Raw genomic sequence first — 20299 nt, 5'->3', positions numbered from 1 at the left:
TATGTTAGACATGTCTAGAGGAAAGCAAGCAGCAGGCAGTAGAAAACTGCCTGTTTTTTCACCTAGAAATAATGTAGCATGAAGAAGTGGCATTAGTTAAATGTTGCCTGTGAATTAAAGGGTGAAAGAATACGTGACACTGAAGTTTAGTTTCCAATGGAAACACACTTCTTCAGCAGTAGGATAATGTGTGCTCAGAAACAATGGGGGCAAAAAAGCAAATTTTAAGGACGGGGGGCCCTAAAAAAATTTGGCTGCCCACTTCACAAGCAAGTGTCTTTCTGGGATCTTCCATGCCTTATAAAATGAAGTCATCTCACTTTTAGTTTTGCATGGTATTTTCAATGCTTTTTTAAACTATCCTGGTGAGTCTTTCCATTTATCCAGATGTCCTGAATATAAAACAAGGAATGCTAAGGTCTGATTCCTGCCAAAATGATGGGCTGGCTTTTTAGCTTGCTTCATTTATTTGCAATGCAAGGTGAGTAAATAACACAGAAATGTTGGTCAGCTTTATTTACCTGCTTATAACCGTGCCCATGCTGTTAGGACTAGAACTGAGTTCATGGGTGCTGTGCCAAGTTCTGCTGAGGAATTGCATGACATACATGAGTGACTTGGTCTCATAAGAAGTCAGTGTCCGGAATAAGAAATTAACTGCATTTCTCTATGTATGACATGTAACTATACAATTTCCGTAACTCTGGCTATGAATTTCTCTTTGGAAATGATGCAAATATTTAACTTTTCTCACCTACACAATAATAGCTTTCCTCTGTTAGCAAGTCTAGATGAAGGCCAGGATATTCTAATATCCATTTCTATATATTCCCTGCAATTAAATTAAAAAATTAACTCTTTGCATGGCTCTTGCTATATCCTTCTTCTCATTAGAAAGTATTGCAATGCAAAACAAATCTAGTACTTTCAAAGTAGCTGAAAAAAGAGTTCAGTATAATATCAGGGCTATGTCAGGAAGATAACTAAGGAAAGTCAGGCTAAGTACAGCCCAAGAAGTCCAGCTGGCTTAATCCGAATAAATCTCTGCTAGAGAAAGTGGAAAGGAAATATGTAAAATATCAAAATTGCATATGTCTCATGTTTGAATGCTTCCACAGAGTTCTAACCGAGCTTGAAAGTTAATCTTTAATTCAAAGAATAGGAAATACCAAGGAATCATTTACAAGGCCACAGGTCACTAGGGGAATACAGTAGCCTGACATCATAAATTACAAGCAAGCAATGCTAACAGAATCCTTTAGTGGCTTTTATCTCATTTTCAAGGGACTGTACATCTGTTACATATTTTTTAAGTGCTGGTGGTGAGCAAAATGATATGCAAAGGAACATGTATAACCATGGGGACTAATAAGAGACTTTCTGTGGTCATGCTTGAGGACATCCCAAACTGAAGCCACCAAAACCCACAGGGAAACGTTTTACATGTGATGGCAGGCATTACGTTGCCTAATTCTATTCTGCATCTAAAGTTGCATTAGAAGTACTCCAAAGTCATTGCCTGCCCATACATTCATCATGCAGAAGTGAACATGGCCATCAGGCTACATCCTGAAAGAGGAAGTGAAGCAATCAGTGTACATCATTCCTCTTTCAAGGCCAGCAGAAACCACACTGCGCCTACAGAACACCAGTTTCAAGGTGAAGTTCAAGGAACTGTGTAGGTAGATGTGTAAACTCCACTACCAAAAGCTGAGAGGATTAACAGAGATCCAGTCACACACTGGGAAAGAGCAAGACTTCACAGAATGAGTCCACAGGTTGTTTAAAGCTCAGTGGGGAAATAATGCAGTGGGGAGGGGGGGAACAGCTGCGAAGAGAAACAGTTGAGGGGGAAAAAAGTGTTAGAATGCACCAGAATTGGCAGGATCTATAGAGGGCTGCAAATGGTAACCTTTCCCTAAACCGCATTCACTTTTGCTATTGCTGCATTTTGTGACTCATGTAAATGTCTCCCTTTTCCCCAGGCTCTAAAATGGAAATGACACCTCAGGGGAATGTCTGTGGAATTTAATTAGCTGTCATTTACCAACAATCCTGGATAAAGTAAGACCTTTACCAGGTGTACTTCTGTAATACAACAACAAACAAAACAAAAAAAAAAAACATAGTTATTGTTAGGAAATTTAATGAAATGTTGTCTGTATGCAGTACACATGCAGAGTATGTAAACATCATTTAATAACTTCAGAAGTGACGGGGGGAATGGGAGTCTTCATTCTGATTTTCAGGGAGTATCTGGAGACCATGTGCAGCATGTGAGCTGTGAGAACCTCCATTCTTTTGCTGCCCTCTATGAAAATACAAGGTTTGTACTCCATATTGCAGCCCTTACAAGGGCCGGGGGGAAATCACTTTCCAATGTATGTTAACTCACTGTGGTTCAAAATAGAAGTCTGCAGGTCCTAAAGCACCAACTCTTGATTTGATTATGGTAGAAATCTGAATATAACTCCAAACATCTTGAATTTATTTTGAATAGCTTAAATTAACTGCCAGCTAACAACAAAGTTACTGCTCTGAAAACTAATGGCTCAACACTGATCAGTCAGATTGCTTGTGTAAATAGTTAGCCAGACAAAAGTAATATATGAGAAGATCTGTCCCTTTGACTCTTGTGTTCCTCAAACTTATATGAATAGACCTTCCTCCTTGTAAACCTTCCTTCCTACATCTTGCACACAATTTCTCTGATTTTCTGCACTGTGGCATAACAGGAGTTTACACACCTCTCCATGAACACCACACAGTTTAACTGAGTTTCTTGTGCTGGTTGGTTGCACCAGTAGGGACCTAGGGGTTTTACCCTCAGCGTGGGCAGAAGGGGAAGAAGAGGGGCTGCTGTCTGCCCAAAGTCCCTAGTCCTGTGAACCAAAGACATCAGAAAGAGCAGGCATCCTGAGACCATCCCCACTTGTGCTGAAGCCTTGTCCATGGTCTGTCAACTGGAATTTAATTTTTGCCTTGACAGGGCTCCCCTACTGAGACTTTAAAGGCTTGCAAATGCTGCTAGTATCTCATATGAAAACAAAGCAACAAAGGCTTGGTGAGGGGCACAGAGATTTATAAGGTGTCGGTCATGACAAGAAACACTGTCAACAACCCGTGCAGCCAAATACTGTCCTACTTACTTCTTACAGATGAAAACACGGACAGTGCTTCTGAAATAATATATCTGGCTGTTTCTATCTGCTAGCTTATAAAGTGACTGCTCCACAGAGTTTAAACATGGCAAAGCAGCGTGGACCATTTGCTCGGAGAGCTATCATGTCTTCAGAACAAAAGATAAAAGAGAAAAACAGCCAAGTACAATATTGTGCCTCAACAACCTAAAAGCCAGTCTCAGAACTGAATGGAAGAATGGAAAGCTTTTATTTCTTTTTTTTTTTTTTTTAAGAATAAAGCTCAGCTATTTCCTTTAAAAGCTATTGAACAAGCTCCCCTAAATCCTGTTACAACTTAACGTGAAATGCATCTGTTTCCTTAAGAACAACAGTGGCACCATTCATCCTTTGTAGTCTGTCCTTTCTTGTGTTTTCTATCTATTCCTGTAGGTTTTGCACTCTGGTATACCAAATGCAAAGCAAGAACTGATAACATTTTAGCCAGAGCATTTATTTATTAAGTTGATGCTCGAAAATCGGTTTGTTCCTGCTTGCTGTCTGAATCATGACAAATTAAATTATTGTTCAAGGAATTTAAAACATAAAGAAACTGCTTTGATACTGTCCCAATGTTTCTTGAATGTGGATTCCATATCCAGCTACAGATATCTGTCTACTCCTAGCCTCAAAGATGGATATAGTCTCTGCATGCATGTATATACACAAACTTCCTGCTGTTGCTGAGATCCAAATGTACTGCAATGTATTTAGCCTGTGTCTTAAATCAGTTCAACATCAGCTCAGCACTGCTCCATTTTTTTAGAACCTGTGCATGGAGCTCTAAATATAATATTTATCTAAGACATGACCAAGTTGGGGGGTGAAACATTTTATCTGATGTACACTGTTTAACTGAATTTACATTCAGCAGACTGCAAGGCATATTAGTTCTTAGAAAAATATATATTTAGAAAACCTTAGACAAATGGAGACTAGAAAGAGCGAGATGTAACACACTTTTATTAATGTCTTGCCTGTGGAAAAAGGTGACTTTGATTATTTGTACTCTCTGAATCCAAATGCTGAGTGCCTTGCTTGTAAATACAGGAATCTAAGTTTTAGCACCTTCATCCCTTTTAACCTTCAACATCATCACCATTACGGAATTAAACAACCTACTATTGACCATGATAATTAGCGTGGCTAATGTTTTTAACCTGTTTTCCCTCTCATCTCTTAATCAGGTAACAGATATTAAAGAAAAGCTAAAGCTCTCTAAAAAGTTCTGGTCAACATTACCCTACACAATCTGCAAGGATGAGCAAGTGACAGCCGGTCCATCAATCGAGGAGGACTGCTGGAACGGCCACACCAAGGCAAGGTGAGGTGGCCTCCTCACCACACTCAGTCCAATTCCCCATTTGGCCTGAAGCAACCATGAAACTAAGAGTATTTCACAAAACTGTCTGTAAGAGTGGAAAAGAAATGGGGAGAACAATTGTCCACTTGCAGCTTGTAGCTGAGATTACGCATTGTCAAAGTGCCATTAAAGCCAGGGTAAATGTGCACAGTGTGAGGCAGGGTAAATGTGCATAGTGTGTCAGCGTGTGAACACAGAAAATGTGCACTGGTTCAGCTCCAGAAGGATAATTTATACTGAGATTTCAAAGAGCTCTTTAGCTCCATTTGGCATCCCTGTGTTGGGACTGACAGCTTGTGAAGCAATTGCACTCTCGGGATATCATACTGGGATGAAACAGAAATTGGAATTTTGGCTCTATTTGTGATTGGCTGGCAAAGCTTAGGGCTATTTGCTGGGGAAAAAAATAAGAAAAACCTGAAAAATACCCAGCAGAGAATAAATGTAATGCTTCTACTTATGTGGAAGGTTTGACGTTATGTTACTTGATCAGACATTCTGTGGTCATCCACCCTTGTTTGTGATGAGTTTTCTGTGAAGTTTCCTTGGCTCTGGCTGTGGCAGGGCTGGAGCTGGCAGATGAGCAGGTGTCTCCAAAGGTGCCAGTGTGGATTCATCAACTGAAAAAGGAAAGGATCTGATTATCCCTTCTGAGAGGGGAAGGAGTTGATTCAAGGACCATTTCAGGGGCAGTCAGGCTTCAGGTCTGCAGTGGTAGCCTGGTTTTGGAGAGACAAGAGGGGTGGTTTGAGTGTCTGGTGAGCACTGACAGGAGAGCAGTGATACTTCTTGGCACTCGGGGACTGGAAGCTTTATTTTTCCGTTTACCTGATGATACATATAAATCCAGAATAAAAAATGCTTCAAAACCAAGGAAAAAAGAAGGAAAAAAAAAAAAGTAGGGGAGGGGGGAGAGTGAGACAAGCACATTTGTAAAAACTCAATAAAAATAAGGCAACATTTTGCATAGATGGGTGAATGGACAGATATATAGACTGCACCCACCCCATAATCTAATCGTTTTTATAAGGAGCACACATTACAGAGGGAGGTTTTGCACTGAATGCACACCCTTTTTCCTAGCCTTACTACATAATGTTCAAAAGAATTCATTTTGCAGATGAGAATAGAGGGATGTTTGGGATGCTGCTAGCCCATTTAAACCCACTTTCACATGCACATGAACAAATCTGTCCAAAGGCACAAGTCACTGCTCGGTTCGCAAGTCTCAGATCCAGGGAAAGCCCCTAGGGACCCTGAGAAAGACAGCTAGGAGGAGCATCTGGCTGTTACAGGACTTATCACAAAGGAACAATGTGAAGATAGAAATAAAAAACTGGTTTTATCTTCCTCTATTATATCTTTTTTGTCGGCAGGCTTTGGAAGATATGACCCCAGGCCAGTGTGCTGCAGCAGTTAAACAGAATTTCCAGGCTTCCTAGCTGGATGCCATGAGTCACATCAGGATGCACGCATTAATAAGAGATACATGCTTTCTACAAAAGAGCAGTCTAACCTGCAAATACCCCTGTTGGTTTCTGTGACCAGCGCTAGTGTCTGTATCATGTCAGGCTGATACTTTTCAGCTCTCTTCTTTCCCAGCACTGAAGGGTCTGGCACAACTTTCACGTTTGTTAGGAGTTATGGAGATGCATGTAGTTTTTCACCCTCCTTTTGCAGTATTTATCTTATGAGAAGCCTGGTTATTTTCATGGTCTTCTCAGATTAATGGTCTGGAGCCACCAAGAAAATGTATCCTCTGCTGATAATCTCCTTGATTAACATAGACATTTCACTGGATGTGGAAACACAGCTTCAAAGCATCACTTGAAAACATGTTTTCAACCAGCTCAGCCACCCCACCTCTGTCCAGTTTCTATTTCATATCTATTCACAGAATCAGTGTATAGTCATAGTCTTAATAACAGAATTCAATTAGTTCTTCAAGTAGAGAGAACAATAATAAATCAGAAGATACCATAGAATACTGTGACATATATCTGAAATAATACTGAAAATATTATTGAAAATATTATTGAAAGTAACTTACTTTAGATGTAAAATCACCTCTTGGGTGGTGAACAAGGACATTTACTGTAGGGTAAAGAAAAATCATTAATATTCCTTTCATTATATTGATTAGTATCTGGTAACAAACACTAGTTCACAAGAGCAAGGGTGGCAAAAATCTGTCCATTATGCATATATCTAATCGTGTCCACTGTGTCACCTCTCATAAGCACCCCTGTACTATATGAGGAGCTGCATTTTGAATTTCAGAGAATATGACAAAAACCCATCATAGAAAATATGAAATTTAGCCACCTCCTCTTTTCTTAGACATTAATACCACAAGTAAGAAGACAACATGGTGTTGACTACTGTTGGGAAAGGAGATTGTTGCTGGGTTTTGATCAGATCCTGTGGTGGTATAAGGAATTAGAAACTGAGTTGCCACATAGACATTATGCTTCATATTTCATTTTACACATCACCTTTTGATGCTGCTTTTAACAGAGGAAAAGAGTTACAAACCTGAGGTCACAGAAAATGAAAGCTAGCCTTTCTCCTGAGAGAGTCATTGCACCAAGGTCACTTGTGGTTATTACACTCCCCAGATACCACTTTGCTGCCATGATTAATTTACAGTGACAACAGGTTGCCAAATGAAGGTCACCAATTTGGAAATAATCATAGGGTAACAGAGCCATCCATTCTCTGGAAGGTGCTCTCGAAGGGTGCACTTGGCTCATTGCTGATCCTGTATGAAGACTGGTTTTAATCAGGTCACATCAGGTGGAAGTGCTGTGGAAATGGGAGAACATTTATTAGCTGGATGAATCTGGGTTGGTTTTTTTTTTTAAATCCACATTAAAAAGTAACGGCTGCTTATGACAAAACCTCTTTTAGAGAAACACCCAACAGAACTTGCCATCATATCTGTATTCACAAAAGCACATAATTTTATGTTTAAAGAATTAATGTCTTCTGCCAGATGTACAAAGACAGATTTTTTACAGATATTTAGAATCTAAAAAACATCATTAATATCAGACCTTAAAAGTTTATCTCCTTCCCTGTATGTGGATAAATTCTTAACAACAGCTGATAACCTCTTCACTAATAGACATTCACCAGGAATTAAGGAATTTTCCCAAGAATGGTGGAAATCAGTCTTTAGGACTTGAACCAAATACAAGGTATTAGCCCTTGAATGAGTGACTATTACTAAAGTGGGAACAGTAACCAAATCTGCAACCACTCTGCTCAGGAGAATAACCTCAAATTGATCCAACTAACTCAGCCAACTCTTTTCAATCAGTCCATTTGAGAGAATGTGCTCATGCACTATTAGCCTGGTGCTCATGCTCACCGGGACTATAGATTCATTAATATGTCTTAGCTCTGGAAGTCTGTAATCTATGGAAGAGATGAGACCTGCGTTCTGTTCCATGAGGAACCTATTACTCCTTCAAGTACAAAGAAGAAGAAATGGAATTATATGTGAGACAGACAGCAATTATAAACAAATTAAAAAAATAGAGAAAGGTGAGGAATACAAGGAAAATTTACCACTGTAATTTTAAAAGTCTAGCGAGAAGCTACAAGGTATTTCACCAAAATGAACACAGAATAGTCTCAGGTGGCCTGAAATTTTCTTTTTCACTCTATCCCATGTATGGGAGTGCCTACTTCCCTGGCAGAGAACCTTTAAATCCTGGTGAGGTTCAGGTGAGAAGAAAGACCCAACAGATTAGTGGCTGCTTTGGAAAAGTTGCTTGTTACCAACCAACAAGGCTTGCAGTGAGAATCCGTTGGATGTCCTTTACCAGGAAGTAGGCAAAGATAACCATTTAGCACCACTAGTAAAAGTGTGAATAAACCACTTCTTGGTAAGTGCAAAAACTGTCATTTCTCAATTGATGGCTCTAGCTTATTTTTACATCTTCTTCCTTCCAGCAAACTGGCAGATGAACCATTTTCTGCCTTCTGTCTCTTCAAGCTTTTCTCCAAGATGGAGAGAAAAAAAAAAACCCGAAAATATCCTACGGGGACTACCTCCTGAGCAAACAGAAGTGGGTCAGGTGGTCTAGTTAGCCAAACAAGCCAATTTTCCACTGCACTTATCTTTCTGGACCAGATGTGGCTGCCTATCCCCCTCCCAGCCCGAGTAAGCCTATGCTGTATACTGAACTCTATTGCCTACAGTTCTGTGCACCTGGAAAAACTCCAGTGCTGCCTAGGTGCAGTGCTGCAGTTGAACTGCAAGCAGCTGCTGTGGCAGAACAGTATGAAGAATGCTGCCCTTTGAGGCAGATGTCTTTTAAAAACCAAAAGATTTCTTCTCTGATTTTCGGTTGGGTTTTTTTGCAGGGGAGAGGGTTATCTACAGCCTTTATGTAAGTGACCTGATTCATCAGTCATTTTTAGACTTGAAAAGGAAGCACACACCCTGCAACATTAGCTGGATATTAAAAAAGAAAAAGATTTTAAATAGGCTTTGTGGTACTTGGCTATGATGTGCCAAAAGAACATCTTTGTTGTGTCTGCTGAGACAAGCAAGAACTATGGAAAGGCAAAGAGAAACAGAAAGCATTAATATTTTAGAAAACAATGTAAATTACACTAAAATCTGACAACTGAGCAAGGAGCAAGTAGCAGAAAACACTATTGTTCAGCTTCTCTATACTCAGAGGGCTAAGAAAGAAAGCTAGGGTTTTTTTGGATTTTTTGCTAGGATAATGGAAATAGCAGACACTGATTCAGGCTGGCACTTCGTTTATAATGGGCATACAGTTCTTGTAATGGCCTACAAAGAGATCATTAACAAGACCAGAAGCAGCAGGAAAGCTTAAAATTCACAGGGGTGTCTCCTCTTACAGAACTGCAGCAAAAGCAGATGTGTCCAACAACTTTTCCCAGCCAGCAACAAATCTTCCGTCAAAAGCTAGTCCCAAGACATGGCTTCCAATCAGTGTGACTTAACCCTACCCCACACACATCAAATGCTTTTGTCAGAACAGAGGCTGTCACTCACAGAACACCTTGGGCTGCATGTTCCCATATCTCTACCAGTCCTTTAAAGAAAGGAAAACAATTCAAAATATTTACATACAATATTGGCTTTTCTGCCTTTTTTCCCCACTGAAGGAGCAGGTGAACTAGTTCAGTGATGAGGATAGAATCCAGCTTCACATTCAGACATGTAAATTCATGCACTTAAATACTGGTGAGACAATAAGGAGTCATTTGTGTTGCTCAAGTCAGAATAGTGTAATTTGAGACTCTCCAGGGTGTCCGAGGTGAGTATGACACAGGATACTACCTCCCATCTGGACCAGAGGCTAGGCTAGAACTGCTTGAGTATTTTAATAATCGCCAGTGTCAGTGTGCCTGAAGAAAGCCCAAATATCCTGTCAGTGTCGTCAACGAGGCAGTTTTCCACAGCCTAAACACATTTATCTGCTGCTATGTTAGATGGTCTAAATAGTCAAGACACCTTCATGGAACTGAAAAATAAGACACTGGACCTACGGAATGTGTAAACCCTACTGGAGTGGCAGCAGGACACCAAGCAGCATACACCCTGATAGCTAAAGTGGCACTCAAGACTCCATTCATCTGCCTAAAGAAAGATACCTAATACAATTTTAGATGCCCCAAATGTCCAAGACCTTCCCGTCAAGCCTAGAGATATGATGCAGAAAGCTGCACCTTTCAGGGCTGGTAATGAGAAGAGGTGAAATAACTGAAAGCACTCAAATGGCACCATATGTCTATGTTTGTGCAATTAAATCCCAGCAGGTGAAATCTAATGAGCAGTCATCTGGCCAAAGGCATGTGGGACTCCAACAGCTGTCCCCACTCCACTGACAAATAAACTCCTGACTAGGTTTGACTAGATCTTATGTTGACTCGATCTGATGAGAGTGGGACTCTGCTCATAAGCAGACACTTAGGTTTAGACATACAGGTTTTGGTATCTGTATAAACCTAGAGAAGAATCTTTAGCCTCTCAAATTCTTTTGCTTTTATACTCTAAGTGCCAAGAGGCTCATTCACCTGGGAATTTAAGTATCCACCTAACCTTTAGGCAATCATAAGGTAATGGATTTCTTTTGACTCACATCCAGTATGGTTCCCTTGAACATCCATGTGAGAATCACTGGACCATTCTCCTTCCATGCCAGGAATGCTTTGGGGATCACCAGATCCTGAGGCAGATACTGCAGGGGGTGTGACAGTCTGAATGGATCAATTCCTACAACTGATAGGGTAGTCCAATTAAAGTTAGATGGTCTTCAGAAGGACACTGTGATCCACACTGATGGCAGTGCAGAATATGACCCTCAGTAAAAAGCACACACTACAGCACTCTCTAATTATTTTAAATCTCCAAACTAACTCATATTGTCTCCATATAAAAAGCTCAGTAAGAAGTCAGTACATTCTTTTTTTATTATTGATGATAAGACAGGATGAAATCAAACATAAATCAGACAAAGAAAGTCTCTGAACTGCTGTTCAGAGCTAGCCATAGCTTTTCATGTATGGATTGCAGTAAAGAGCAGCTAACTCTTCATAAACAAGGAAAGCAATCCACATGAACACTCAGTGATTTCTAATCACTTCTGGCTGCTAACAGCTATGGCCACTGTCATGCACAAGATACTGGGCAAGATGGACATCCTCTCTGAGCCAGTAGGGCAATTCTTACATTTTTACCTTTTTTAATCAACTGCACCTTGATACCATTGATTTATTTCTAGGCTGAGTAATTTATCTGCAGCAGCCATTTCATTTGTAGAGACGTGTGACAGATGGAGGTACTGTTCCTTTGCAGCCCAGAGCTTCCCTGCATGTCAAGGTCTCCATCCTGCTGCCTCCAGGCAGCTGTGCAGAATTATTTCCAATTTCTATCTTTGGTGATTCATAACACCCTGGTCTGCAGTCCTCAGTACTAGGGGAGGTGGATCTGTATTCTCACCATAGTTAAACCTGTACCACAGGAGTCTGGATGAGAAGCCTACAGCATTGTTAGTTCTCATTATGGTTCTAATGAAACAATGGGACACGCAGTTTGAGGCTGGCTATTTTTGGCAATCATGTTTTGTTCTTATATGTTCACACTCCCCCAGGATTATTTTCATGTAAGCTTTCAAAGGCCACTGGTGACAAATGAGTCTCATCTTGCAAAGCCAGGACCTATTACAGCAAGGCTAAAGCCTTCCCTGGTGCAGCAAAGCCATCACTTTTTGAACCTCCAGAAGCAATACAAAACTTATTTTCCCTTAACCATGACTTCAGCAGAGAAAGTCCTTTACTCTCCCTTACTTTCATGGCTATTTTCAAGGGATATATTTATTTTCCAGGCCAATATGAGAATAACACTAGCGCTAAAGCCAAATTTGAATACTGACAGAATTGGGCTGGCACAAGTGAGAGTGAAGTGAAATATTCTTAAACTATATTTGGTACCACGCATCGTGATAGTTTGCTGTTAGTAGGCTAAACTGTGCTGTCATTACTGCCTGAGCACATACCCACACAAGGAGTCCCACAAACATCAGTGGGATAGCCTGGTATGCAAACTAATTACAAAATAGATCATATCCTGATAAAGAACATGAAGGAAGGGTAGATCTGCCCCAAATCTTTTGTAGTCTAAATATAGGACAAAGATAGTAGGTATTTAAAGATGGATGAGAGACAGCACGGAAGCATTGATACTGTCTTTTCCCAGGACACCGTGCCAGCTCAGAGAAATAATGTCGGCCCTTTATCAGCCTAGCAGCTGTAAAATGCACAGATAAATTTTAACAGAGATTCAAAGCAGGAAAAAAGGTAGCTTTGCAGATGCTTAAAAGGAGAGTTTCCTGAGGACAAAGAGCAGCAGGAGACAAATTGTGTGTATTTAACAAAAGATGATAAAGACTTTTACCACAGGATGATTGGAGGCATGGGCTGATTTTTGCAGGGGAGAGATACCTGCAAATGCACACTCGATGCCTATGAACATCCCAAGACTGCATTTGCCAAGGTCAGAGAAGGGAATGATGCAGTAATCAAGAAATGATAAGCTAAAAGCCTGAATAAAAAAATTCAAATGTGTAGATAGATAGGAAATGTCATACCTTTAATATGTTACGTACAAAGCACATGCAAGATGCAAGTATAATCTATTTGTAAGGAATAAGGACCAAATCAAAGAGCATACTGGAGTTTGGTAAACTCACAACACTGACTGGAGATGTTGTTCACAATGGCCAAAAAAGGGAGACCTGAACGAGAAAAAAATTGCTTTCTTTAAACAAGGAGAGTGATAATGCCTCAAGATAACCTTCAAACTATCCAGAACAACAAATATGCTAAATATAACAAAGGAGTTCATATTTTTTTAAGCCGAAATAGATAAAAACAGAGTAATGCATTGTTAGATGCTTAATTTAGTGTGCAACCATTCATATCAGTAGAGGAAATGAACATGCAGTGACTTACTCCTGCCTGGTGAACTTCTTCCATTGTTCACAGTCAGTACCTTTGCTGTGGACTATGTGCAGGATTAGGAGGTTAGAGAGCTTAAATTCTTTCTGTTCTCAATGCAGCTGAGGTACTAAAAAGATCCTTTAGAGTCTGTGAAATTAAAAAACATGTTTTGAAGTGGCTTCACTGTATCTGTTTAAGAACTATATAATCATTACCAAAGTGCTCAGCACAGTATTTACTGTGCAGTGCTGTCTTTCTGAAACTTAATGCATTTTCAACTATCATTCATCCTGCTATATAGATACTTGCCTGAGATTATGAATGATGGCTTGACCAACCAGATCAACAATCCAGAAGTAGATGTGGACATCACAAGGCCAGACACCTTCATTCGACAGCAAATCATGGCCTTACGTGTCATGACTAACAAACTGAAGAACGCGTATAATGGAAACGATGTAAACTTCCAGGATACAAGTAAGAAACCATTAACTGCCATTAAATAAGCATATTTTTGGAACATATTTGGAACACAATGGCTTTCTTTGTTCTTTGTGCTCTGTGCTGTTGAGGACATTAAAAAAAATATTATTCTGTCCCATGAAATTACAATTATATATTTGTTTCTTTTGCTTATCTGCATGTCAAATGGAGTCCATTCCTTTTTCAGAAGAGCTCTTAAGTACCTAATTGAGTCATGGTGGCTTTCATTTGGATGCTTTACCAAATGAAAGTTAGCACCATCAAAACTTTCCCATTTCCAAGTTGTTCATCCCTACAGGGTGGAACTGGAACAGAGAAAAGGAATGAACCCTGTTACCCATGGCCCTCATGTTGTTTCCCTCCTTCCTTTGTGCCAGGTGATGAAACGAGCGGCTCAGGCAGCGGAAGCGGCTGTACAGACGACATATGTCCCACCGAGTTCGATTTCATCACCACTGAAGCACCACCAGTTGACTCCAACAGGAGGGAGGTGGAGGCTTCAGCCACACAGCCTGGCTGGTCACTGCAGACATTGCTTGTCATCTTCATCAGTCTCGTACTACAGAGACAGTGGAGATAATCCTGGATCTGGTCACAGAAACTGTGTTTTAGCTACAGAAACAGCCAACTTTATTCTTTTCTTATACTCTTGGACAATGGACCATGCCACAAACACTTGCAGTTTTCTACAAGAAGAGAGCAGTACTGCAACCTGCTTCCCTTTTTTGTTTTCCCAAAGAGTACCAGGTGCCAGACTGAACTTCTTCCTGCTTTTTTCAGATATCGCTGAAGACTCTATCCACTCTTAAGAGAATTCTTTCTCAACCCTTTATTACAGACTTTCTGAGCTTCATTTCCTTTTATGCTGCAAAAGTAAAAAAGGATCTTACAGTGTGTGTTTTTCCCTAACGAGAAAATAAGAGGGGGGAAGAAACCAAGAAAACAGTTTTCTTTCTGAATCAGGCCTGACTCAAGGCTGCTGCATTTCAACAGCATATCAACAAAACAAAAAAAGAAACAAAAAGAAAAGCAACCACTCTTCACTGACAGACAGGTTTCCTTTAAGAACTTCTGTAGGATGATTCAGGTCATCAGAATGATCACTGCTTTAAGGAGGAAGTCTGGATTTTTTTTGCAACACAAAAGTATGTCTCAGCAGTGAATGTCTTGCACTCCATCTGCCAACCACATCAGATTGGTATGAAGGTAGAGAAGCTGAAAAATAAGTTTATCTTTTAGTATGATAGTAACTCCACTAGCTTCAGAATATCATGTTACAGTTGTTTAGGATTTAAATCTTAATGCCCAGTAAAAAAATTGAGTAGTAGCATGATTTCACCTAGCTTCTTTTAGGATTTATCCATGTTATACAATTGGCACAGTTTTCCGCTTAGCTCACCATCAGCCATGGTGGTAATGCTAAACAACGCTCCTGACAAACCTCCCCTCAAGGGTTTGGACAGAAAATAATCTCTTGTGATATAATCTCTTTCCTTTGTCACTGTTCTGACATTGATTAGGACTTTCTGCTACCATGTTCATTATCCTACCAAGACAGATATTCTCTAATGGACTAACAGCGACGGGATCAATAGTGTGTTTCACACCTTAGCTACATCTTTCATATCAGTTAATTTCAATGTCACAAGGATTTCTTCTACAAAATTTCAGAACAAATATATAGTACTGACATGGAGATTTCTTTCACTTTTTTAGTCTTAGTATGATCATCTATTTTTATATATATAAATATATATAAATCACAGATTTTAACTTCTTAATTACAAGCTCAGGGTTGACACCTCTTTGTAAGAAAAAAAATGTTTGGTCAACCAGCTCTTCTGTTTTTGTGCTGCTCTGAAAAGTAACCCTTTAATGACTGGTGAGCATGAAAAACAAAGAAGAGAATTTTTTACATATCCAAGTTGTCCATTTATTAACAGGCTTGCAGGGTGAGAGAGAAAAACTCTCTCATAATGTGCGTATATGGGGGGGACATGTGTGTTTGTGCGATAGGCCTAGAGAAGGACATGGTTGTTACTTGGATGGCAGTTGTACTCAGATTCTTCAAGGATACATTGCTTTAATATTCACTGCATAAATGACTATGGTCCTGGACAGTCATAAGACCCAGGATGGAAGCTGGACAACTGAGTGTCAAGAATTAGATATCAAAACCTTCCATCAGCCACAAACAAAGGGCTTCTGGGAAAATCCTGCATGGTGTTGAAATGATCTGCTAGAAATTTATTTCCTGATTCTTATAGTGACTCTGGAAATGGCATAGACAAATTGTGGTAACACTATACAGCCAGCCAACCACATTACAATTTAACAGCAGAGCAGGTAGATCATATCCATTGCAATCTTGTTTTCTTCTCAGATTATAATTAGCTATCGATTTAGGCATGAAATTAAAATAGAAAACACACAGCACATTAGGATAAAGTATATTGAAGCACTTTTGCCACAAATTATTTACAGACTGTCTATATACTATGTCTAATAACAAAAAAAACATAGGTTTTGAGCCACTTGTATCCATTCCGTTTTTTCTCATTTGCTTGTTTACTTTATAATGACCTATTCTTCTGGGCACAGCCCAGGAGTTGCTGGCTGGGTATTCAGTTCCCACATCTTACACAGGCCGCGGTAGCCCTTCCTCCTTCTCTGATGGTTCCCTCTAGAACAGATCTTGTGATTCAGCATTTAATGTCTTCAGGATGTTAAACAGAAGAGTTTAAAGCAATTCTCACAGGCTTTTTTGTTGGCCCTGGTACAGCAGGTACCAAGCAGAGGATATTTTAATTTCCTGAACTTGCACATGCAGCTTTCTTCAAGGAGAGTCCTTTCAAACTCTTCTCTGGTCCACCTCTTTCTATCCATACACACATCCTTTCCACACTTCTCCTCCTCAACAACCTTATTTCAGGTGAAGTTGAGTGTCATTTTGATTTATTACCTTGTGTGTGTGTTCAGTGGCAACAAATACTATTTCCTTCTGATTATTCTGGGCCTGAAAGCTAGTGACAGGTAACAAAGTCCAAGCCCTCTGAGGCAAGTCCTCTGTTGTACTTGCCCTCACTGTACTTGCCCTCAAGCCCTCTGTTGTACTTGCTCTACACTGCTGGTTAAGAAGCTCCTGGATGGACTCGTAAGGTCTCTGTTAGCTTCAGTCAACATTTAGGCTATCCAATGACAGTTTTCAGCTGGTGCAGCCAAACTGGTATCCACAGTGCTCTCAGCTGCTTGTGGACCTTCAGGGACTTGTGGGCAAGGAGTAAGAGGGATACCTAAAAACTAGGGGGTTTGATGAAGGCTGTTTTCCCTCAGGGAGCTTGCAGGAGGTGCCTTGCTCTGCTTGGACTGGATGTTACAAACTGCTGGTGAAACAATAAACAAGACCAATCTTTACTGGAATGTGATTGTCTCCTGGGTGATCTGCCAGAAATTTATGTCTTCCATATTATTTCCCCTCTTAGTTTCCTACTATGCATGGTGATACGTTGTCAAGAGATGGAGATGCCTTTGCATGAGGTATTAGGCATACATTTCATTAATAGTCCCTAAAGGCTGAATACTGTCTTCATATATTGCATTTTTCTGAGATTAAGAGAGCTATTAAATCTACAGAGCAAATGAATTTGGGAATGAAGGAAAGAAAAGAAAAAGCATCCATGTTCATAAATGTGAGAATCTGCATAGTTTCCAATGTTTCTATTTGCATATCCTTTGCATTCAGTAACTCTCTTCTAAGGTAATTTTTTGGTGTTCCACAATTTAAATATTTCTCTTCTGTTAACAGCTGGTAAAGGAAAAAATGATAAAGAAGACAACTATCTGTTCAAGAAAGAGTACCTAAGTCCTAAGAAAAAATCTTTTGACTGTGTAAACCTTTTATGCTGTGCAATCCAGTTCTTGACATTAGGTACTCTTTATAAGTGGACACTATTAAAAAATAGATGCAATTAATAAAATAACCAGTGCTGTAGACCCCTGTGAGGTTTTACATTTTAATATTAATTGAATTGTGTTTGCATCATCCCCAAATTTTTAGGGTTCAGTGAACTGCAAATTTTCTTTCTGATGACTCCGTACACACCGCTGTAATTGCAGTGCAGACTGCCTGAACTCTGGCTAAACTTTGGCATTTCAAGAAAGATAATCAGGAAAAAAAATAAACAAAGAAGAGGGTAGATATTCCTGCTAAAGAGGAAGAGCAGAGGAACATGTGTCTCAGGTTCTGGGTAAGGGCTGATGTATAGCAGTTCCCTAAGAGGCATCGCAGAGCTCTGCCCATGGAAAACTCCTAAAATCTGAGCCTCAGACATACAAATCATCTCAGTTCTATGGGATTTTTAGGAAGAATGATTCCCACAGATGTGTGAACTAGTTTGCTTCCATGCAAAATGTCTGTGAGCTAGAGCTGTTCTTGGGAGGTGGACTTCATGTGCAGTGTCTCAGCAGGCAGCGGTTGCCTTCAGTTTACTAATCAACTCTGAATCATTATCAAATGTAACTATACTTATTAACCTAGACTTTTATTACTTTAACATGAAAAATAAAGTAGAGCACTGACGCAAGTTGTGGTTTTTGTTTTTAATTTACTTCCAGAGATAATCCATTAAAACTGAATACAGAAAATTATAGAGTGATTCTGCTGGGAAAATCAGGTTTCTACAGATTGCATTATGGAAACAAATATCTGAACAGGCTTCAGATGTTAAGAAGAAATCCACATTTCAAAGACCACAAAGCTATATTTACTATATTAACCCATAAATGTTCAGACTTGCTAGATGAGAATGAATAAACAACAGCGGAATATTACATAGAACTGCAAAAACTGTAATTCTGAACTGAAATTAAACAGGCAAAGGCTAAGTCTTATCTGTGGGGCTGAGATAATGTTGTCAAAATATAATAGACACATCAATAACTACTTCCAAGGAAATTAGGGCACGTGATGCGCTGAACGGGGCAATGTTTCCATTACAGCTACTCCCATGGACTGCAAGAATTGTATTAACTTGTGTAATTATGACCCTTTTTGATAAAACAATGATAAAGACCTGAGTATCATAGTAATAGGGCACATAGAAAGATAAACAACATGATAGTAACCATTTTCTCATCTGTTAAACAAAGCAGGAAATGTCATGGAGAACCAAGGTCTTTGGAACTGATTTATAAAGTAAAATTCTAGCATCAATCAAGAGATATGATCTCAAATTAATTCAGTCAGAACATTTTCCAACAGGCTATCCTATTCACATCTGCTGACCAATATAGCCAATCGCCTGAAGGTAATTTGCCAGCGTAACAAAAAGTGTTCACTTACAGTACTTACTACTTTTTTATTAAACTGACTACATAGTTTTCAATTCTGATTGTGCATCATATGTGATTACATAACAAACTTGTGCATTACACCTGTGTGAAATCCTGTCTCTGTGACAAAGCAAATGAGAGCTTTGTCATTAACAAGGATTTTGACCATAATTAGGGAGAAAAAAAGTAAATCCTTTTTTTCCAGAATCTCTTTGTATTTGATTTCTTTCTGACAGTAACTTTGTCCATAGAAGAGGTGACATTAGCATCCTCACCTGCAAGTTTCCAAACTTTGCTCCAAAGCAGTTGCAGTCTTTTTGCCCAGCTTTCCCACAGCCAAGGTCTCTGGTCTGTTCAGAAGCTGAAGAAAGTCAAGTAGGTTTTTCCATACCTTAAAGTCTACACAGTTAAATCAAACCAGTTCAAGAAAATGGGTATTTCGGTCAGCTCTCATTTCATCTTTATTTTTAATTATGGAGCATTGACAGTTAACAGTGTAACATGCATGAAAGGCTTTTGTCTTATGGTACAATTTCTTCTTCCTTTTCCTCCTTTGTCCTGGCATCTCTGTGAGGCTTAATACTTCAAGCACAAGGCAGCATCCAGGGGTGTAGTTTGTTTATTAAACTCAGAACAGCTGTGTTACCAAAAGAAGTTGTCTTTTTTCTTAAGAGGGAGTAGGGAAAGAGAGTATCCATTCATCATTAGCAAAAAAGAGGTGCAGAATGGCAACCATTTATCTTAGATATATGGTGTACCATCTGTCGGTATCTCTGAAGGCCTTTTTAACGGCAAATTTCCAAGGAAGACAAATCTACTTCCTCTGAAATAGAAATCAGTATGATTTTCTTCCTTGAAAAAAAATTCGAAGGATGCAGCTTTCTGTTCCAAGTGTTGAGGAAGTTCAAAAGAAATTGTCCTTCTTGAAAGTGAGAGGCTAGCCATTTAGATAGTTCTGCAAAGCAAGGAGCCTCCTGGGCATTCAAGTTGTCCCTTGTCAACAGCGGAGTTTGTTCTTCCAGAATGGTTAGAGAGACAAGTGAGAAACAAGTGAGGGGAGCAGTGACTCCACAGTGAGACCCATGATTATGAGGGATTAATAATAAAGTCACACAAAGTATAGGTGGTGCTCCTCACAGGTGTCCAGCTCTTCCTTTCTACCTACTGTCAGTGAACTTTCTGCGTAATCTAATTATAACCATCCACTTGTGAACATAGCAAGGGCCCAAATATTGCTTCACAAGTGAGTGGTATTTCTATAGTTTGCTGCAAGGTTTCTCTCTCCTTTCTTAGTTTCCAGGTATGCTGGCTAATGCTGTATCTTTCAGTGTGCAAAGAACTTACTATCTAAAACAGATTTCTGTGTGTCAGTAGTTCTTTTTTCCTAAAACATACATTATTTAGGCACAAAAGTCTTTCACATCTCTCACAAAAATTAGTCAATTCCATTATGCAC

At 39.5% G+C, this 20299-nt stretch overlaps 1 protein-coding gene across 1 annotated transcript in view; it reads left to right on the top strand.

Moving 5' to 3' along the window:
- GPC6 (glypican 6) overlaps positions 1-15628 on the top strand; it is a 738749-nt gene extending 723121 nt beyond the window's left edge. The window contains exons 7-9 of the mRNA XM_061361119.1: positions 4367-4503; positions 13331-13506; positions 13890-15628. Coding sequence (XP_061217103.1) covers positions 4367-4503; positions 13331-13506; positions 13890-14092 — 516 coding nt within the window. The 3' untranslated portion in view covers positions 14093-15628. The remainder of the gene's footprint in view (positions 1-4366; positions 4504-13330; positions 13507-13889) is intronic.
- Positions 15629-20299: the final 4671 nt, after the last annotated feature.

Source organism: Neopsephotus bourkii, unplaced genomic scaffold (genome assembly GCF_033783945.1).
Source record: "Neopsephotus bourkii isolate Nb327-2 ecotype Australia unplaced genomic scaffold, CSIRO-AGI_Nbou_v1 NB_1052, whole genome shotgun sequence".
In the NCBI taxonomy this organism is placed as follows: domain Eukaryota; kingdom Metazoa; phylum Chordata; class Aves; order Psittaciformes; family Psittacidae; genus Neopsephotus; species Neopsephotus bourkii.
The sequence above is the reverse complement of the archived record's forward strand: the minus strand, read 5'-3'. Positions and strand labels throughout refer to the sequence as shown.